At 40.7% G+C, this 15,676-nt stretch overlaps 1 protein-coding gene across 3 annotated transcripts in view; it reads right to left on the reverse strand.

The window, feature by feature from the left end:
- Positions 1-627: 627 nt before the first annotated feature.
- The window catches only part of rasa2 (RAS p21 protein activator 2), a 32,090-nt gene continuing 17,041 nt past the window's right edge, over positions 628-15,676 (reverse strand). The window contains exons 9-25 of one of the 3 annotated variants that reach the window (XM_085245375.1): positions 15,417-15,518; positions 11,458-11,611; positions 11,190-11,338; positions 10,772-10,886; positions 10,115-10,189; positions 9,826-9,949; positions 9,270-9,376; positions 9,080-9,163; positions 8,863-8,940; positions 8,705-8,778; positions 8,343-8,449; positions 7,569-7,651; positions 7,078-7,286; positions 6,325-6,428; positions 6,053-6,088; positions 4,781-4,958; positions 628-4,098 (exon numbers count right to left, since the gene is read on the reverse strand). In XM_085245375.1, the coding sequence (XP_085101501.1) occupies positions 4,068-4,098; positions 4,781-4,958; positions 6,053-6,088; positions 6,325-6,428; positions 7,078-7,286; positions 7,569-7,651; positions 8,343-8,449; positions 8,705-8,778; positions 8,863-8,940; positions 9,080-9,163; positions 9,270-9,376; positions 9,826-9,949; positions 10,115-10,189; positions 10,772-10,886; positions 11,190-11,338; positions 11,458-11,611; positions 15,417-15,518 (1,810 nt within the window). In that variant the 3' untranslated portion in view covers positions 628-4,067. Of the gene's footprint in view, positions 4,099-4,780; positions 4,959-6,037; positions 6,089-6,324; positions 6,429-7,077; positions 7,287-7,568; positions 7,652-8,342; positions 8,450-8,704; positions 8,779-8,862; positions 8,941-9,079; positions 9,164-9,269; positions 9,377-9,825; positions 9,950-10,114; positions 10,190-10,771; positions 10,887-11,189; positions 11,339-11,457; positions 11,612-15,416; positions 15,519-15,676 lie in introns of all 3 variants that reach the window. The other 2 variants (XM_085245374.1, XM_085245376.1) reach the window with 2 other exon arrangements.

Raw genomic sequence — 15,676 nt, forward strand, 5'->3', positions numbered from 1 at the left:
TGAGATGATACCTGCAGCCTATTCAGGTTGCACAGGTAGTCCAAGAAGAAGGTTTTTGCTGCATCTTCCTCAAAGTCTCAAGAGTGTGGAGGAGATACCAGGGCACAAGCTGTGGCATAGGGCTTTAGACGGGTATCAACCCAGCAGCAGGACAGGTAAACGCTCCTTTGTGCGAGGAAAAACAGCATGAGCACGCTGTTAGACACAGGGTGGCGAGAGGGTCCAACATATTTTTGAGTCGGGATGAGAAATTAATTCAGCAGAATTTAGTTTGTCTTATTGGTGCAGCCCATCTATGCAATCCCTCCTTGCTAGCCAACAGTATCCTGACTGCTGTTATTATGGAGATAATAATCTCGACTGTCAGACTTTAAGTTGGCACAGTGAGCCCTGGGTCGCTCCTGGTGCACGGCCTAATGAGCCCAGTCCGTTGGTGGTTCCTTCACGTTGAAAACATTGGTGCCATTGGCTGGCCCTCAATCTGCCATAGACCTGAATCCAATTGCAAACCTTTAGCAAGTTATACGCAAAATTACACAACTTGTTTCTTTGTCTGAATCGTGGAGGACACTGTACGCAGGTCACATCAGCGCAGTAGGAAAACAGACACCTAACAAACAGAAGAGGCACTGGCAAAGTGTTTTATTATGAAGAGACACAGAATAGACCATTTATGGAAAAATAAAATGTTTAATGTGTATAAAAATAACAGACATTCAGAAGAAACGAGCTGGAGATGTGACAATAACATCGAACTGCTCACCGTTTACTGGACAAGAAGAGACTTTAGCTTTAAAAAAAAAAAAAGAAAGAAAAAAAATTCTACAAAGCCTTCAGACGGTCATCTGCACTCACACTTTGCTTTGACACAGAACAATCTGATTGGCAGGAGAAAAAAAAAAAAGAAGATTGTTTCAGATACACCTGCAAAAACAAACTGCAGTGATATCAGATTTTGGTCCTTCTTAAGAGCCATATCAGATCTGCATGTTGGCTAATACCTTAATTTCCCCTGTGTTCACCTGATAGATCAAAGCACATATGGACATTTCCCTTCCTGTTTGGTAATCTTATGAAATGAAGCTGGCTGTAGTCCAACAGGAAAGTCACATGTTTCCACATAGAGATCGTTTATAACAACAAACAAATGAAGAAACTTCCCCTATTAAAATCAGACAGATTAAAACAACCCCACCCCGTTCACGTTTTATGAAAATAAGCACACATACACCACCCTCTAGTTTACTGGCCTTATTAAAACTAGCAATGGAGTTAGCATGCAAGCTTATGCGATACAACAACAATTGATTCTACGCTAGCTTTCCGATTCAGATGTCGAAGTTTGACATCAGAGATTTGTTTTTATTCAGCGTCACTCAAATCATAAGCAAAGTCCATTAACCGAATCGGCGTGAAATCACTTTACAGTTTTATTTTGGCTCCGATCAGGCACGTTGTTCACTACTGACGTGCACGTGAACACGCGACATTCACCGCAGTAACACTGTGTTAATCAGCTTCAACGAGAGGGAGTTTTGAGGGAGTTATGGCCACGAGGAGCCAATAAGGAGTGCGCACGGGCATAGAAAACACACACAAAACAACAACAACAAAAAAAACAAAAAAACAGAAAGCATCCAGCCTTGACGAAGTCGACAGACTGAGAACAAAAGTACCAGCTGAGTAATACATTAAAATCAGTGTTTAAAAGAGAGGAAAAAAAAAGGTACAAAACATTTTCCTAGAAAAATATATTGTTAAATGTACAAGACATGCAAGTTAGAAATAGATAATGGACCAAAGACACAACTCATGAAAACAATCACAGACAAATAAAAGAAAAGACACAGTTAACCCTGTAATATCAGCATTCAATGTTTAAACTTTAGATGTTCAAAGGAGACCCGTTATGCTCTTTCACTGCTCCATGTTTGTATTTCTTCTCATTTGATCGTCTACCTAAAATAACCTGTTTGAGCGTTTGTCTCTTTAAGGCTTTGTGAAATCCTTCCTTCTGATTGGATGCCCTAGATATCCCCCTATATGGAGCTGAGATGACCATATAAGGGGATATCCACTCTCTGACATCATCACCATCCATGAGTAGAAAAAACACAACAAAACAACCTCTGAAACAGTGAATGTAGAGCAGTGTGAACTTTTAACTCTGCATACACTTGTTTATATGAGCACCCACAATTAAACCTGTAAGTATATGAGAGAATTTAGAAGCATAACAGGTCCACTTTAATTTTGTCTCTATTCAACACTTCATCGTTCAAATGGGAAGCAGACTCAAAACCACAGGAAGGAACAAAAAAAGAACTCAAAAATCAAGACTGAATCAAAGTGATTGTTCACTGGTTCTTTCAGAGGGAAAAAATGAACAAAAATCCCCCCCCCAAAAAAAAAAAACAATCCACCGACTGATAATCAAAATCAGCCTAACTGGGGGGAAATTTTGCTGGTTACCACTTAAAAAATAAAATTGAGGAGCTGGTTTGTGTCAGTTACAAACAAACTGAATTCAATTAAAATGGAGTAAGACCCACAAAGTAAATTTGATAATCTCTATTTTACGCAATCAATCTTGATTATTTGCTATTGCTTTGTTCATCTGATGCAACCCTACTCCTGCAGGACATGCATGCTAGAATATGAGTAACTTTAAGAGTCTGACAGTTTGTAATAACATCATATTTTTCCCTTTACTACACAGACGTTTCTCTACTGGTCATTGCAGCAGAGTGCTGTGGCAAACAGCTGTGCCACATTTCAAGAAAATTCCCTAAAGACGATGAAACAGAACAGCTGGAGCCACGATAGTAAAGAAGGAGGACATAACGTGCGCACTGGCGGAGATTGTCTGGACTAAAGCGTGAAAGACAGGGGCGATTTTGTTATTCCAATTGGTTCCTCTCTGCAGGTTGAACATCATTTCTTACATAAGCCACTGTTAGTAAGGTTTCAAGGCTCTCAACACGACAGCACAGATCTGACGCACACCGTACCGATACGATTCACAATCACAGGGAAATACAACTCTTCACTACAGTCGTGCTATCAGGATTCAAAACTGAACGCATGCAAACTGCTTGCCTTAAGTCACTAAAAAGTAAAGGATATGTTAGCAAAAACGTACACATAAACCAAACATATATATATTTATATATATTCATCTTATTTATCTCCATTTTTAAACCATTTGTATTCAAAATACATTAATTTCTTCAAGTTCATGTTCAAACCTATGAAATCGTCTTTGGTCAAGAAAAATATCTTAAAATCTACAGGCTATAAATGTTATTGTACAGGAATGAAACAAAGGATCATGTAACTGATCAAAATGGGGAAAGCTGATACCAAGTATCCAATCATTTTCTATTTGGAGTGCTCCAAATATTTAAAGTGCTTTTGCATTATTCCCTCAGCATTTGATGTGAAAGAAACATCCGTCAAAGTAAGGCAGACCGGTTTAAATGTTCTTTGAAAATATACATTTACATTTGTTCAGGAGGAGGAGAAAAGACTGAAGTTTACGGGGGGGAGGGGCCTCCAGATTGGTGATTAGGAATCAACTGTAAAGACAGATGTTCACAGATGAGAGGAGAGCATCATTACAGCTGTTCGTATAAAACTCTGTGAATAAAAGAAAAAATTAGCAGCCTATTCACACACCATCTAATGATGCCCATTTCACACAGCTGTACGTAAAAAGGGGGACATAAGTTAAGACACGGATAGAATCTGTGACCTTCACTGCAGAGGACGGGGAGGAGATGAGGCAACATACTTCAAAAAAAAGAAAAAAAGAAAAAACACCTAAGGGTTCATTCCTTTCGAGGATGAAGGTGCGATCCTGGTCAAGCTCACAAGCTTGTTCTGGCTCCCCTTCTCGGGCTGTCACTGCTGTAGTGGACTCATGACATGTGGAGGTCAGGTGGCGTATCATTCACCTGGTCGCACCTTTTCTCACTGGCACAGCTCCTGGGGCTTCTAATGGACAACGTAGGCGCTTTGTTGTGATGCAGGCGTGGCTGCTTTTGGACCAGATCGCCCCAGCCAGGTTAAGAGGTTTTTCCCACTATGGGGTTGTCACTGAAACGGGAAGGAAGACAAAGATAATGAGTAAGTGATCTTTCTGAGAGTCCTGGGCCACAGCTGTAATAAAACATTAAAGTTAGGGCGTTAGTCCCTTTAAGTCAAACTTTCTTTTGTTATTTCTGCAAGCTTCCCAGCTTTACTTTTAGTGTCCAAAACTTTTGAACTGATCCTCAGGTGTAGCGGAGATCCAGGTGTTCGTCCTGGATCATCATTATCATTATAGGGCAGGGATAGAGGGGCCATAGTCAGAGCTAGGATTAAGGTTTGGCTTTGCTGTGTGACGTGATTGTGTTTCCATGTCGAAAAACTATGACATCACAACAGTATTAATGGTCCCTTGCAGTATTAAAACCTGGACCAACATCGATGATGATGATGATCCAGGGACAACAACAACATGGGGATATCAGATGCTGCCCTGTGCACCTGTGATGTCCTTTGCAGGGCTTTAGATCACAACTTTAGCGTCTTATTTTGAAAATTTCCCATTTTTCTTTGCCATCGTGTTCTGCACTTCCTCTACCAATTTAGATCACATAGTCCTACTTTCAGCATCCACACTGCAGAATGTGTTTTAGTATTATTAATACGATTTCCACATCATTTACCGTCACTGCATTATATACTCATACTGCGTAAAACTGGTGTATTGTAATAATGTAACATGGAGACTTACAGGCTGCCGTACTGCCGTACGTCATTCCTGCTATTGTGCTGCCGCTGCAGCTCCTCCATGATGTTTCGGAGCTGTTTCAGTGTGTGAAAGGTCTCTTTGGGTTCCTGAATGGTGAACTTTGAGTATTCCTCCGGCTCTCGCTGGGGGCCCTGATACACTGCCAAACTGGCACAGGCATCTGTGGAGAGGACAAACATTACAAAGTGCAACTTCAAGCGCTCGGAAGTGAGATGGTGAACACGAAGACGGCAGGAAACAAGTTTTTATCTACGCGACGATATAGTGAAGTAACAGCTTCATTAGCAGTATGTGCAAAACAGTTTACCCTCGCTCTTTTACACAGACACCAGAGTGAAAGTAGAAAAACTGAGATGGCAGACTGGGTGTCCGAGGTGTTCAGCCCAATGGGGAAAACCATGTGATACAAAAAAAGGAGGCGTGTTTAATAGTTTGTATGAAACGTGGATGCAAACAGTGGCCCTGAGAGGTCAAATGCACTGCAAGAAAACACCAGTACATAGAAAAACTCCTGCAAAAGCACATAAAACACAAGAAAAATAATAATAATAAAATTACAAAACAAAACGGAAGTGTTTTCCTCCTGTAAGCGCGTCCCAGTGCAGTCCGGTGCATGTTTTGGTTTCTGTCACTTCCACAGCTCGTCTGTCCTGTTATTGTCTCCCTAGAAACACTTTGTTGTGTTTTGTGAGATTTTCCTGCTACTTTCTTATCTTGCAATCCATTTGTCCTCTCAGAGCCACCGTAGATTTAGCTTTAAGGTCAGATGAATGAAGCCTGTGTAAAAGTGCCCTAAGTTGGCCACCAGATGGCGATAGCTGTGTCTGTTAAAGGACTTCTGTTACTAGACAAGTCTGTGGGAAAATGTTTATTGAGATAACCAAACAGATTCCCGATGACTTTATGGGCTTAGTCACTCGTTTTGGGTCACACTGAATAATAAATTAAATCTATGTTGTAAAGTTTGGCGATACTGTGTTTGAGGAGGATTATCTGTGGGATGGTTACCAAATGCTCAGCAACAGATGATGTCACAGTAGCTACGTGACCATTTATACTGTCTGTGGTTTTGATTTAAGATGTTGGTGCTCTAGTGGTCCTGAATTAGACCAACTTCACCTCTAAATCACCAGATGAAGGCTGAAAATGAGTTGTCCCGCCACACTGGAAATTAAAAGTTTTGCCCTCAGTGGTTCATGTGAAACACACCATAGTGTGGAGAATGAATGAATTTAAAACCTGACATCTTCATACGTTGATTGCTTTGATGGCTGATCCCACAAAGGACAGCTGCTGGTGTTTAAAAAAAAAAAAAAAAAAAAAAAGCTCGCAAATGTCTGAGAGACAAACACCAGCTGATCTGACCTCACTCTGCACAACACTGGGCCTAATGTATACATAAGGCTTGTAGTTTTATACGATTAAATACCCTAAACTGAACGTCATATCATGAGTCAGCTGCATTTATATGAACCATACCCTGCTCTCTCTAATGAAGCATTTCTGAAAACGATACTGATACTGACCCTCCATGCTCTGAAGCTTTGTGTCGTTTGCTGAGAGGAGTGAGAAAATTCTCTCTGCTTCTCGGTCACAGTCTATATCCAGCTGCAGGTTGGCCAGCATGGTGCTGAAACAGGAGAGAACACAAGTGTAGAGAAATCTTTGCAGGAAAAAGCAGCAAAAAAAGGAAACTCACAAACTAAGAAAAACAACGTAAATACATGCATCTCTCCACACTCGCACACATCACTTACACTACAGACGTTAGCATGAAAGTGCACCATCTGACTCATCTTTGTAAACTTGCTAAACATCTACAGAGGCGGTGAAGAAGATCGACAACATCAGAGCAGCTAAATGACAGTCCTCAAAGTCAGTAGCTGATAAATGAAATCAAACACTTCTCAATTAAAGCTCAGTTTAGTCCCTACAAAGCCTCTTCCTTATTGAAAACTTCAAACTTAACCTGCTTTGATGCCACGCTGAAAAGACTTTTCTTTTTTAACATCATATAAAAATCAGCACACCTGAAAAATCCTGCTTTAGAAGTTTTCTATTTTCCATTTGAAATGTCCTCATAACAAGAGATAATGATTAAAAGGTTAAGGTTTGCTCGTGAGCACCTACACAGTCAGTCAAACTTAAGACCAGCAGGCAGTTTTATTAAGCGTTTATTGTGATCTGCAACACACGCCCCACGTATGGCAGCGAGGGTACTGAACCATTCCCCCCCGCCCCGCCCCTCGCGGTGGTGTTGATGTGGAGGAAAAACTCACGTTGTGCAGGGCTTGCAGCCTGGAGCGTTGCTACTCAGGCTTTGGCAGCACTGCCAGGCCCCGCTGGTGTAGTTTGACGGGTGGAAAGTGGCCAGGCGTCCCTCGTTGCAACGACTGACCTGGCTCAGGACCTCCAGCCACTCGCTGGCTTCCACACAGTTTCCAGCCTGGACGTAAAGAGGCTTCTCAGAGTGGACCACCTGAAACATCTGACGCAAGAGAAACAAAGTAGTTAAACTATGATGTGACCGTTTCGTTCCCATAAAGGTCATTCTGAGCGCAAGAAACAAAGCGCCCCTCTACACCAGCAACAACAACATTGTCATTTCTGTACTTCATTTGAAAGTGAACGTGCCCATGAGACCAACAATGCGCCGTTTTCACTGTTAATAACAACAGGAGGAAGTGACACTGGCACTGACGTTTCCATTTTAAACGGGTAATACATGAGAAGTGATGACGGGGCCATGTGAGAGGGGGAACTGGCTTACATTTTTGCGGTTAAAGGCACTTTCATCCACTTTCTCCACCGCCCGGATATTTTTGACATTAATGGTGCGGTCGGCATCTTTCCCTGGGGAGAACAAGTCATTCTGTTAGGTTTACGCACAAACAGCCTCCAGTCTCAACAACATTACCGTTTAGCTTAAATAATGAGCAGAAGAAAATAAAACATTTTAACTTCTCCAATGAAAGTAAAAGCTGCAGTTTTTGAACAGATTTTTTGGGAAATTCCTTGAAGACTTGAAGTTTTATATTCCTATCAACTGGCTCCAATGATTGATGATCAATCTTGTTTATTATCACACCCTCTCTCTCTGACAATTTACTGAGCACTCGAAACTTTCCTTAAGTATCACAGAAAGGCAGTATTTACTCTGCAAAGCCCTCAAAACATGCATTTCATTAATCAGCTGATGCAAAGTCAACACGCAAGTAATCAACACAGGAAACTACAAAAACAAATCAGGTCATTGTATATGCTTATTGTCCAGTACTTTAAAAGGCATAAACAGAAAAAAAGTGCTTGTATGAATGGGTGAATGAGGCAAGTATAAAGTGCTTTGAATACTCAGTAGAAATGCACTATATAAAAGAACCAGTCCATTTAATCTCTTAATTTTATAAGTAATATACAAGTAATTACTTTAGCTCCATCTAGTGCTAGTATCGGGAACTTAGCATTGCGTGTAACCCGTGCATACGTGTTTGTCTCATTAGTTTTCATCACATTCGAGTATGAGATTACAGTAAACTGGTCTCACCTTTATGTTTGTGGTAGGAGAGCTCCCTGTTGGTCAGTCTGAGCCACCTCTTCTTAAACGTTTTCATTCCAGGGGGTTTTCTCCCCTGAGCACGTTTCTGTACTTCCCTATAAAAGGACAGGCTAAGGGTTCAAATCTGAGCTGATTTACTTAAGGCAAAAAAAACATAAGTACAATTTATTACTTCAGAGTAATCTTTATGCTCAAATGATGTAATTAGAGTCTTCTAACAGGACATAGTGAACGCCCTCAAACGGTTATCGTGTCATAAAATTCACTTGTTGTTTTATGCCTACTCTCAAGGCTTCTTTATTACCAAGTGAGAGTTCTCAGTTCTGCCCAGACTTTAACTGAACACTCACCCCTCCTTGAGAACGACAGCGTCTTCCAGCCCACTGGACTCCTTACTGACGTTGGAGGAGATTTCATCCAGAAACTGGAAACAAAATGATAACAGCCATTAGAAATGATGAATCCTTTTATAGACCTTTATGTGAGTATGTGAGGGGGGAAAAAATACCTTTTTAACTTTTTCGATACACTTCTCTTCCTGGAATGATTTGAAGAAGTCATACATATAGGTTTCTTTAAAACTGGACTAGAAAGAGAAAAAACAAAGTGGGTTTAATTAGCATAACAGGAAAAAAAAATGCATTTGGAAAGTGCCTCTGTTTGTCAATTACTATAAAGTGGACAACACGTAGTTCACACTAGAATTTCAGCAATATAAATCTTACCAGCTTTTTTGACAAGCTACCCCAGCTGCCGAGAGTCTGAATGGTTTTTGAGATGAGTGTGAGCGTCCGGGAAATCTCGGGATCCTGCAGTTACAGAAAATGTACAACGGCACCGAGGTTAACCGACTGAGAACGTAAACTGCAAACGCTCACTGGTCATTAGCGCTGAGAGTGGGTGACGTGTACTTACAGGATGATGGGAACGCAGTTGAAAGGAGTGAGGAGAGAGAACAGCGACAGCAAAAAAGCGCAGAAACACAAAGCTGCTGACGGCTGAGTACTGAACATGTGGGTCGCCTGTAGAGAGGAGAAAGAAACACCTGAGAAACCAGCAAATTCAATTCAATCGGCAAAAAAAAAAAAAGGCGTATAAAATAGAGATATTTTATACGAGAAAAGCTCAAAACTGTCAAAATAGACCAAAACCTCAGGAATGTATCGAGCACCTTGCTGAATCTATGCCATGAAGAATTAAGTTAGCTCATAAGGCAAAGCAAAGGTCCAACCCAGTAAAATCAAGGTGTATGCAAAGAAAAGACTGGTGAGTGTATATATAAATATACCAAATATCATTTGGTTTAATATACTGCTGTGGACTACTAAGGCATTTAGCCAGCAGCAACATCGCAATCTGCTAAAAGCCCGGCATAATGACATTTACGTCACAATTTACACACCTGCTGTGGGTGTGCATATAACCTTTTGTCACAGCAGTTTTTCTTTTTAACACTGGCTCTACGTTTTACCTGGAAAGCGTTTGCAGGCCAAATGCCTCAGAGACCTGAAGACGTCACACATTAGTGGTGGGCAGTTAGAACTTGACTGGGTGATGGAGGAGAAGACTTTCTGGACGTAACCCTGCAGATTTTCCTGTACAGGTAAAGTAAAAAACGCACAACAACTTAGCATCACTTTAAAATGTTTTAAACAGAAGCTAAAAAGTGGATAAACACTTTTTTCGCAGTTTTACGACAAGCAAAGCTTCAATTAATCCTGTTACAAGACTGATAAATCTAGTGAGATGGGTGCACTTACCTTGTTGACCTCTACATTGTCACCTTCCTTTAGTTTAATAGGGTCTATCTCACAGGTTTTGTTGGATTCACAAATCTGTTAAAGATACGAGGGGGAAAAAAAAAAAAAATCAAGCAAGCAAACAAAGAACAATTAGTACAAACCAAATCTTTAAATTTCAAGTGAACAAGAACTGAGATTTGCTGCTGTGTGGAGCTGCACGTTTATTCAGATTTTCACCAGCTGGACACGGTGAGTGAGAGGAGGGACTGAAGGCATTTTCAACACCAGCTGTGTCTTTTTGCTTTATGTCGAAGAACTCAAATTAACTAGCAATTGTAAGTCACAGATAAAAGAAAAGACCAAATACACAATAATGCACACTCTGTAGATACAGTTGCAAGAAACTGTGGTAATTACAGTGGCCTTCAACCTGTACATCTAGACCAGTGTCAACAAGCCAGACAGGATTAAAAAAAAATTACAGTTTTAAAACCGTTTAAAGGAAAATACCCTGCACCTATCCAAACCCTCCAATTACATCTGCACATCTGCAGACTGAGGCTGAAGGGCAGATGTTTAAGTGGATTTTTCCATTCTAACCCCAGTGATTCATGACTATTCTGGCATCGACACAGGATGTGTGTGTGTGTGTGTGTGTCTCCTTTTTACTCATACCTCATCTATTACAGGCTTCAAGGTGACAGATAGGTAATTCTTTCCCACAATCTTCATCATGTCATCGATGCAGCGCGTTGCCAGCGAGTTGCCACGGAATATAGTGTTAGCCTCCCTGTATGGACACAGATATTCCACAGACACCAATTAGACTTTATTTTGTGACTAGAATTTTTATGAAGTTTCAGAATCAGGCCGTCTGAGTCAAGACGAGTAATTAAAACCACATTCACTCTTGAAGCTCTATTGTATTTTAGAGCTGCTTCCTGTTTTATTGCATTAGTCATAGCCAGAAAGTTGAACTGTTTGTTAGGGAAAACACAGCGTGACTGCAGTGCAGTAACATCTGTTTGCATGTTTCTATCCGGTGTATCTACTTGGCTTGGTGTAAAAAGGTATGTGCCAGAGGAGTACTCACTGAGTGTTGTCCAGCTCCAGTGCTGCCACAGCAGAGACAAAAGGCACGAAGCGATTGTTGTGGAGCAGCAGTCGGACCATCGGCAGAACGACCTCGTATCGCTCTCTGCAAATGTCCCCCAGGATGTGTGCTGCTGATGCTGAGATGGGCTGAAGAAGGGTGAGAAAAAAAAAGTGAAAAGAGAAAAGACAACAATATCGATCTCTGCATCGTCTCAGTGTGGAATTTTCTCATCAGGATTTGCTTCGACTTAAAGCGTCTGTCTCACCTTCACATCTGGGGATTTGAGCAGCAGGGTGCAGAGTGGCGTGTAGCAGGCAGATGGCAGCACTGTGTCTTCTATGTAGGTCAGCTTCAAACGCAAGGATCCTAAATCATCAGACTTGGATTTGTTGCCGTTCCCTTTTGGCTGAAGGAGATACCTTATGGGTGACAATAAGAGAAACAACACATTACTGTGCTGTGACTAATGAGTCATCCTCTGAACACATGGAACCTGCGACTTATCACATAACCAAGACAGAAACCAGATAACTGAGAACATGTGTGTCAGTCACAGACAGCCTGGACACTTTCATAAAGTATTAACTCTACAACACAACCCACCTAAGATTACACATAATTTAAAAAAAAAAAAAAAAAAAAAAAAAAAGCTGATCCTGCTTGTTTGATACCAACTGTTTAACACATCACAGACCAACTGTACCAGAAAAAAGCAGCAAAACGAACACTGAAGCTTCCAAAAACACTTTGCAGGACAGAAGAAAGCATCTTCATTTGTCAAAATGTGCTTTTATCCAATGTCTTACCTAAATATATGATGAGTTGTGCACATATACTCACGCAGAATACAGTTGTCTGAGTCAAACACAGAGTTTAAACCTGCAATATTTTTTTTCACCCCTCCACAGCCAATTGAGGAAAGTGGAAACAAATTTTGAACAAAACAGCTGACATGTTATTATCTTCGATGCAGATAAAGATCGAGAGCTGCTTATTTGAGCACGCAGCGGTTTACATCTGGTGTGCATCCATCCAGTTAACTTAAGACTTCTTAGCTCTTTGTTTTAATGCACAAACTTCTAGTAGAGATGCCAGATTGTTGTACATGTACTACAAAATTGTGGGAGCGCCACACCATCTGAGCATGGTATGAAAACATAACTAGCAGGACAGCAGGAATAAATAACAGACATGAGGAGTATATACACAAAACAGGAGGAAGGGGCACAATACAAAGTCACACATTAGAGGACAGGGTTGAGAAAGTGACGAGGGTTACATAGGCCATGACTGATATTGGTGGGTGTGTGGGTGGCAGGGATAGGGTGCGGTGTGGTGGAGGTGGGAGTGCTTGTTTATAGTGGGGGTGGTCCAGGCAAAGAAGCAGCTTATGACCACTAATAATTAATAATTAACAACTAACACACTCTCCCATTTTCATAAATCAGTAACAGCCAGTTGAAACAGCAGATGAAGTAACAACAGAGATGCATGAGATCCTCAAAGTGGGAAAATATTAAAAAGACAAACAAAAAAAACGCAACATTGAATCAACCAGGAACTGCAATCAGCCGATTCCCAGTGTACTCAGCTCGCACCAGTGACCCTCTGACAGCCTCACGTCTGATTACAAGACACTATAAATACATAACATGTGCACAGTGGTATATTCACAGCCACAAGCTTACACGGTGTTAGCACAGATGGTCTCAGCTCTGAGTTCGGCGACAAAGTTCTCCAAAGTAAACTGCGGGGGGACCACCACGAAAACGATCCTAACAACAAACCTAACCAGACACTTAAATCGACCTAACTTAAGTGAACAAGGACAAGTTTAAGAAGGTAACAAAAGAAAAGTGGTTGAACCTATCCAGAGGTCAGAGCCAGCCAAGAGTCGGCAGCTTCGGTATGAGCAGAACGATTAAAGCAGTTAGGAGAAAAATTATGGAGACGGGAGAAAAAGAGACGAGAGTTGATCTCCGGTTATCTAGTGAAGTTATAAATATATTGGAAAATTATGGAAGTACCTGACATTTATTTTGTTCTATAAATCTACTACACCCTGCTTTTGTCTAGAAAGATTATACATGTCAGGTACAGAAACTTATTTTCACCTCTTTGCAGTAGCAGAAAACTTTATACTCAGTTGTTTCAGCAAAAGAAGATCCTGTAACTTACTGCAGAAACTGTAAAGGTTTTATAGTTTCTTTTACTATTTAAGAAAAAAACAAATCAGTGAATAAAAGCTGATTAGCTTGTATGTGCTGGTTTTAGAAAGAATATCGAAAGTGGAAAATGCTGGTATCGGAAAAAGGGAAATTTGAAATAAGCCAAAAAAGTTCAATGGATGCATCTTTAGAAAATATGTATACTATAAACATGAAATAGAGTAAGTATCAGGAATAGTGCAGTAAATATGCAGCATCACAAAGGATTTAAGTCCACTTTACAAAGGTTTTAAGCAATGAGCATAAAATCTTGAAAATCATAAAACCATGATAAATAGATTGCAAAGCAAGACGATAAACTAGAGGATATTTTACAGCAACAACTGAGAAAAACCAAAAAAAGGTTTCTAAATGCTGCTCAGTACAGATATACCCACCTGTTTATCACAGTATATCAACTAAACAGCCGTCTTTGCTACGCTGCCAATTCTTTCCTGCTGCTCTAACAGCTTTCACTTAAAATAAGAGGAATTCAATCATTAGGCTTGTTTAACAGCATATAGGGGTGTAAACCAAAGCACACAAATATTTCAGCTTTATCTCGACATAGGCATTTAAAATGTTCAGAAAATGCTTCTGTCTTTATTACAGGTATATGCCTAAACGAGGGATGATTTAACTTTGAACCCCTTTTTCAAAACAAGGGGAAAGAAAATCTAAATTTGTGAGGCTGTTCAACCGCTAATCGGCGTTTTTTTGACATTTAAATTAAGAAAGAAAAGATCAAAATGACCAAAAATCTGGACATGGGAGGAAAAGTCTTTTTATAATATCCATTTAGACGAGGGGTGGGGGAACTCCAGGCCTCAAAGGCTGGTGTCCTGCAGGTTTCAGAGGAGTCCTTGATCCAAAACAGGTTTTAAATTACTTCCTCAACATGTCTTGAAGGTCTCCAGAGGCCTGGTAATGAACTAATTCAGGTTCATTCATTTGATTCAGGTGTGTTGACCCAGGGCGAGATCTAAAACCTGCAGGACACGGCCCTTAAGGCTTGGAGTTCCCCCACCCTTGATTCAGAACATATTAGTCAGCCTAGTGATCAATAAATCTTCCTCCCATAGTGCCTGCACATCTCTCCATAAGCCAACAGGTGGGGTAAAACAACATTATACATGTCGAGTTGGCCTGCAGTCACTGCAGGTTTGCCCGTAATCCCCTTGATCTGTAATCACTGCACACAGACAGAGACACTTTAACAGATCACCTGTACCCAACACTTTTTATGAATGCAACATGGACGACTTCCAGCATAAACACAGGACATGAGGTACTGCCACCATGCATAAGCCACCCACGCACTCGACTCAAAGCCCTCATCTACTAACAAACTGCTATCTGGCGTAATCCCACATCTCCTACTCTGACGCAAAGCAAGGAAAACACCCACACAGTGGAAAAACTGCTGAACTCTGAGAAATCTAGGAAGAGTTTTAAGATCACCTTGTAAAAGCAAGAAAATGCAACAGTGCAAACAGACATGCAAGACTGGGTTCCTGAACAGTGAAATACCAAAGGCAGCGGCTCCACCTTCCAGTGTTTAAATAAATAAAAAATTTTAAAAAAACCCTGTTTGGTAAAGAGGAAGGTAATCAGGCCATGACAGATTAATGATCATGTTTTTTGTTTTTTTCCCCCCCGTAGTAAATTTTTAAAGGCACAGACGCATCAGACTGTGCTGGATTTAGTCGAGCACATATAGGTAAAACTGACCCTTCTGAATCTATTTTGGAAAATCTTTTAGGAGTTATGTAAACAGGAGGTAATAGGGGTGTAAACCAAAGCTCATGAACATTTCAGTTTTATCTCAGTATTGCCATTTAAAATGGGAAGAAAATGCTCTGTCTTTATTACAGGCATGTGCCTGAAGGGGGGAGGATTCCACTTTAAACCCATTTTCAAAACAAGGGGACAGAAAATCTAAATTTGTCAGCCTAGTGCTCAATAAGTATGCATAAATACGTTTAAAGATAGCGAGATACTTCCGTCTGCTCCTTACCAGGCTTTGTGAATGTGGTCGCTTTGTAGGATCTTGACAGGAACCCGTGTTTCCCCCAGAAAAACATCCTGAGCCAGATTCTCATTGTTCCACAAATCAACTCTGCAAAAAAGGGGAAAGGATGTGGACTGAAAGAATGTTTTTCATCTGCAAATATACAACTGTTACTACAAACTACATGTACAAGTAGCAAGGCAAAATAAATGTTGCTCTTTCTGTCTGTGTGTTCAGCACAAAACAACCACCCACTTCAAATATGG

This window comes from Mchenga conophoros, linkage group LG14 (assembly GCF_057382185.1).
Source record: "Mchenga conophoros isolate Kocher_MC1m ecotype Shallow Benthic linkage group LG14, M_conophoros_male_GT1.1, whole genome shotgun sequence".
NCBI classification, from domain to species: Eukaryota; Metazoa; Chordata; class Actinopteri; order Cichliformes; family Cichlidae; genus Mchenga; species Mchenga conophoros.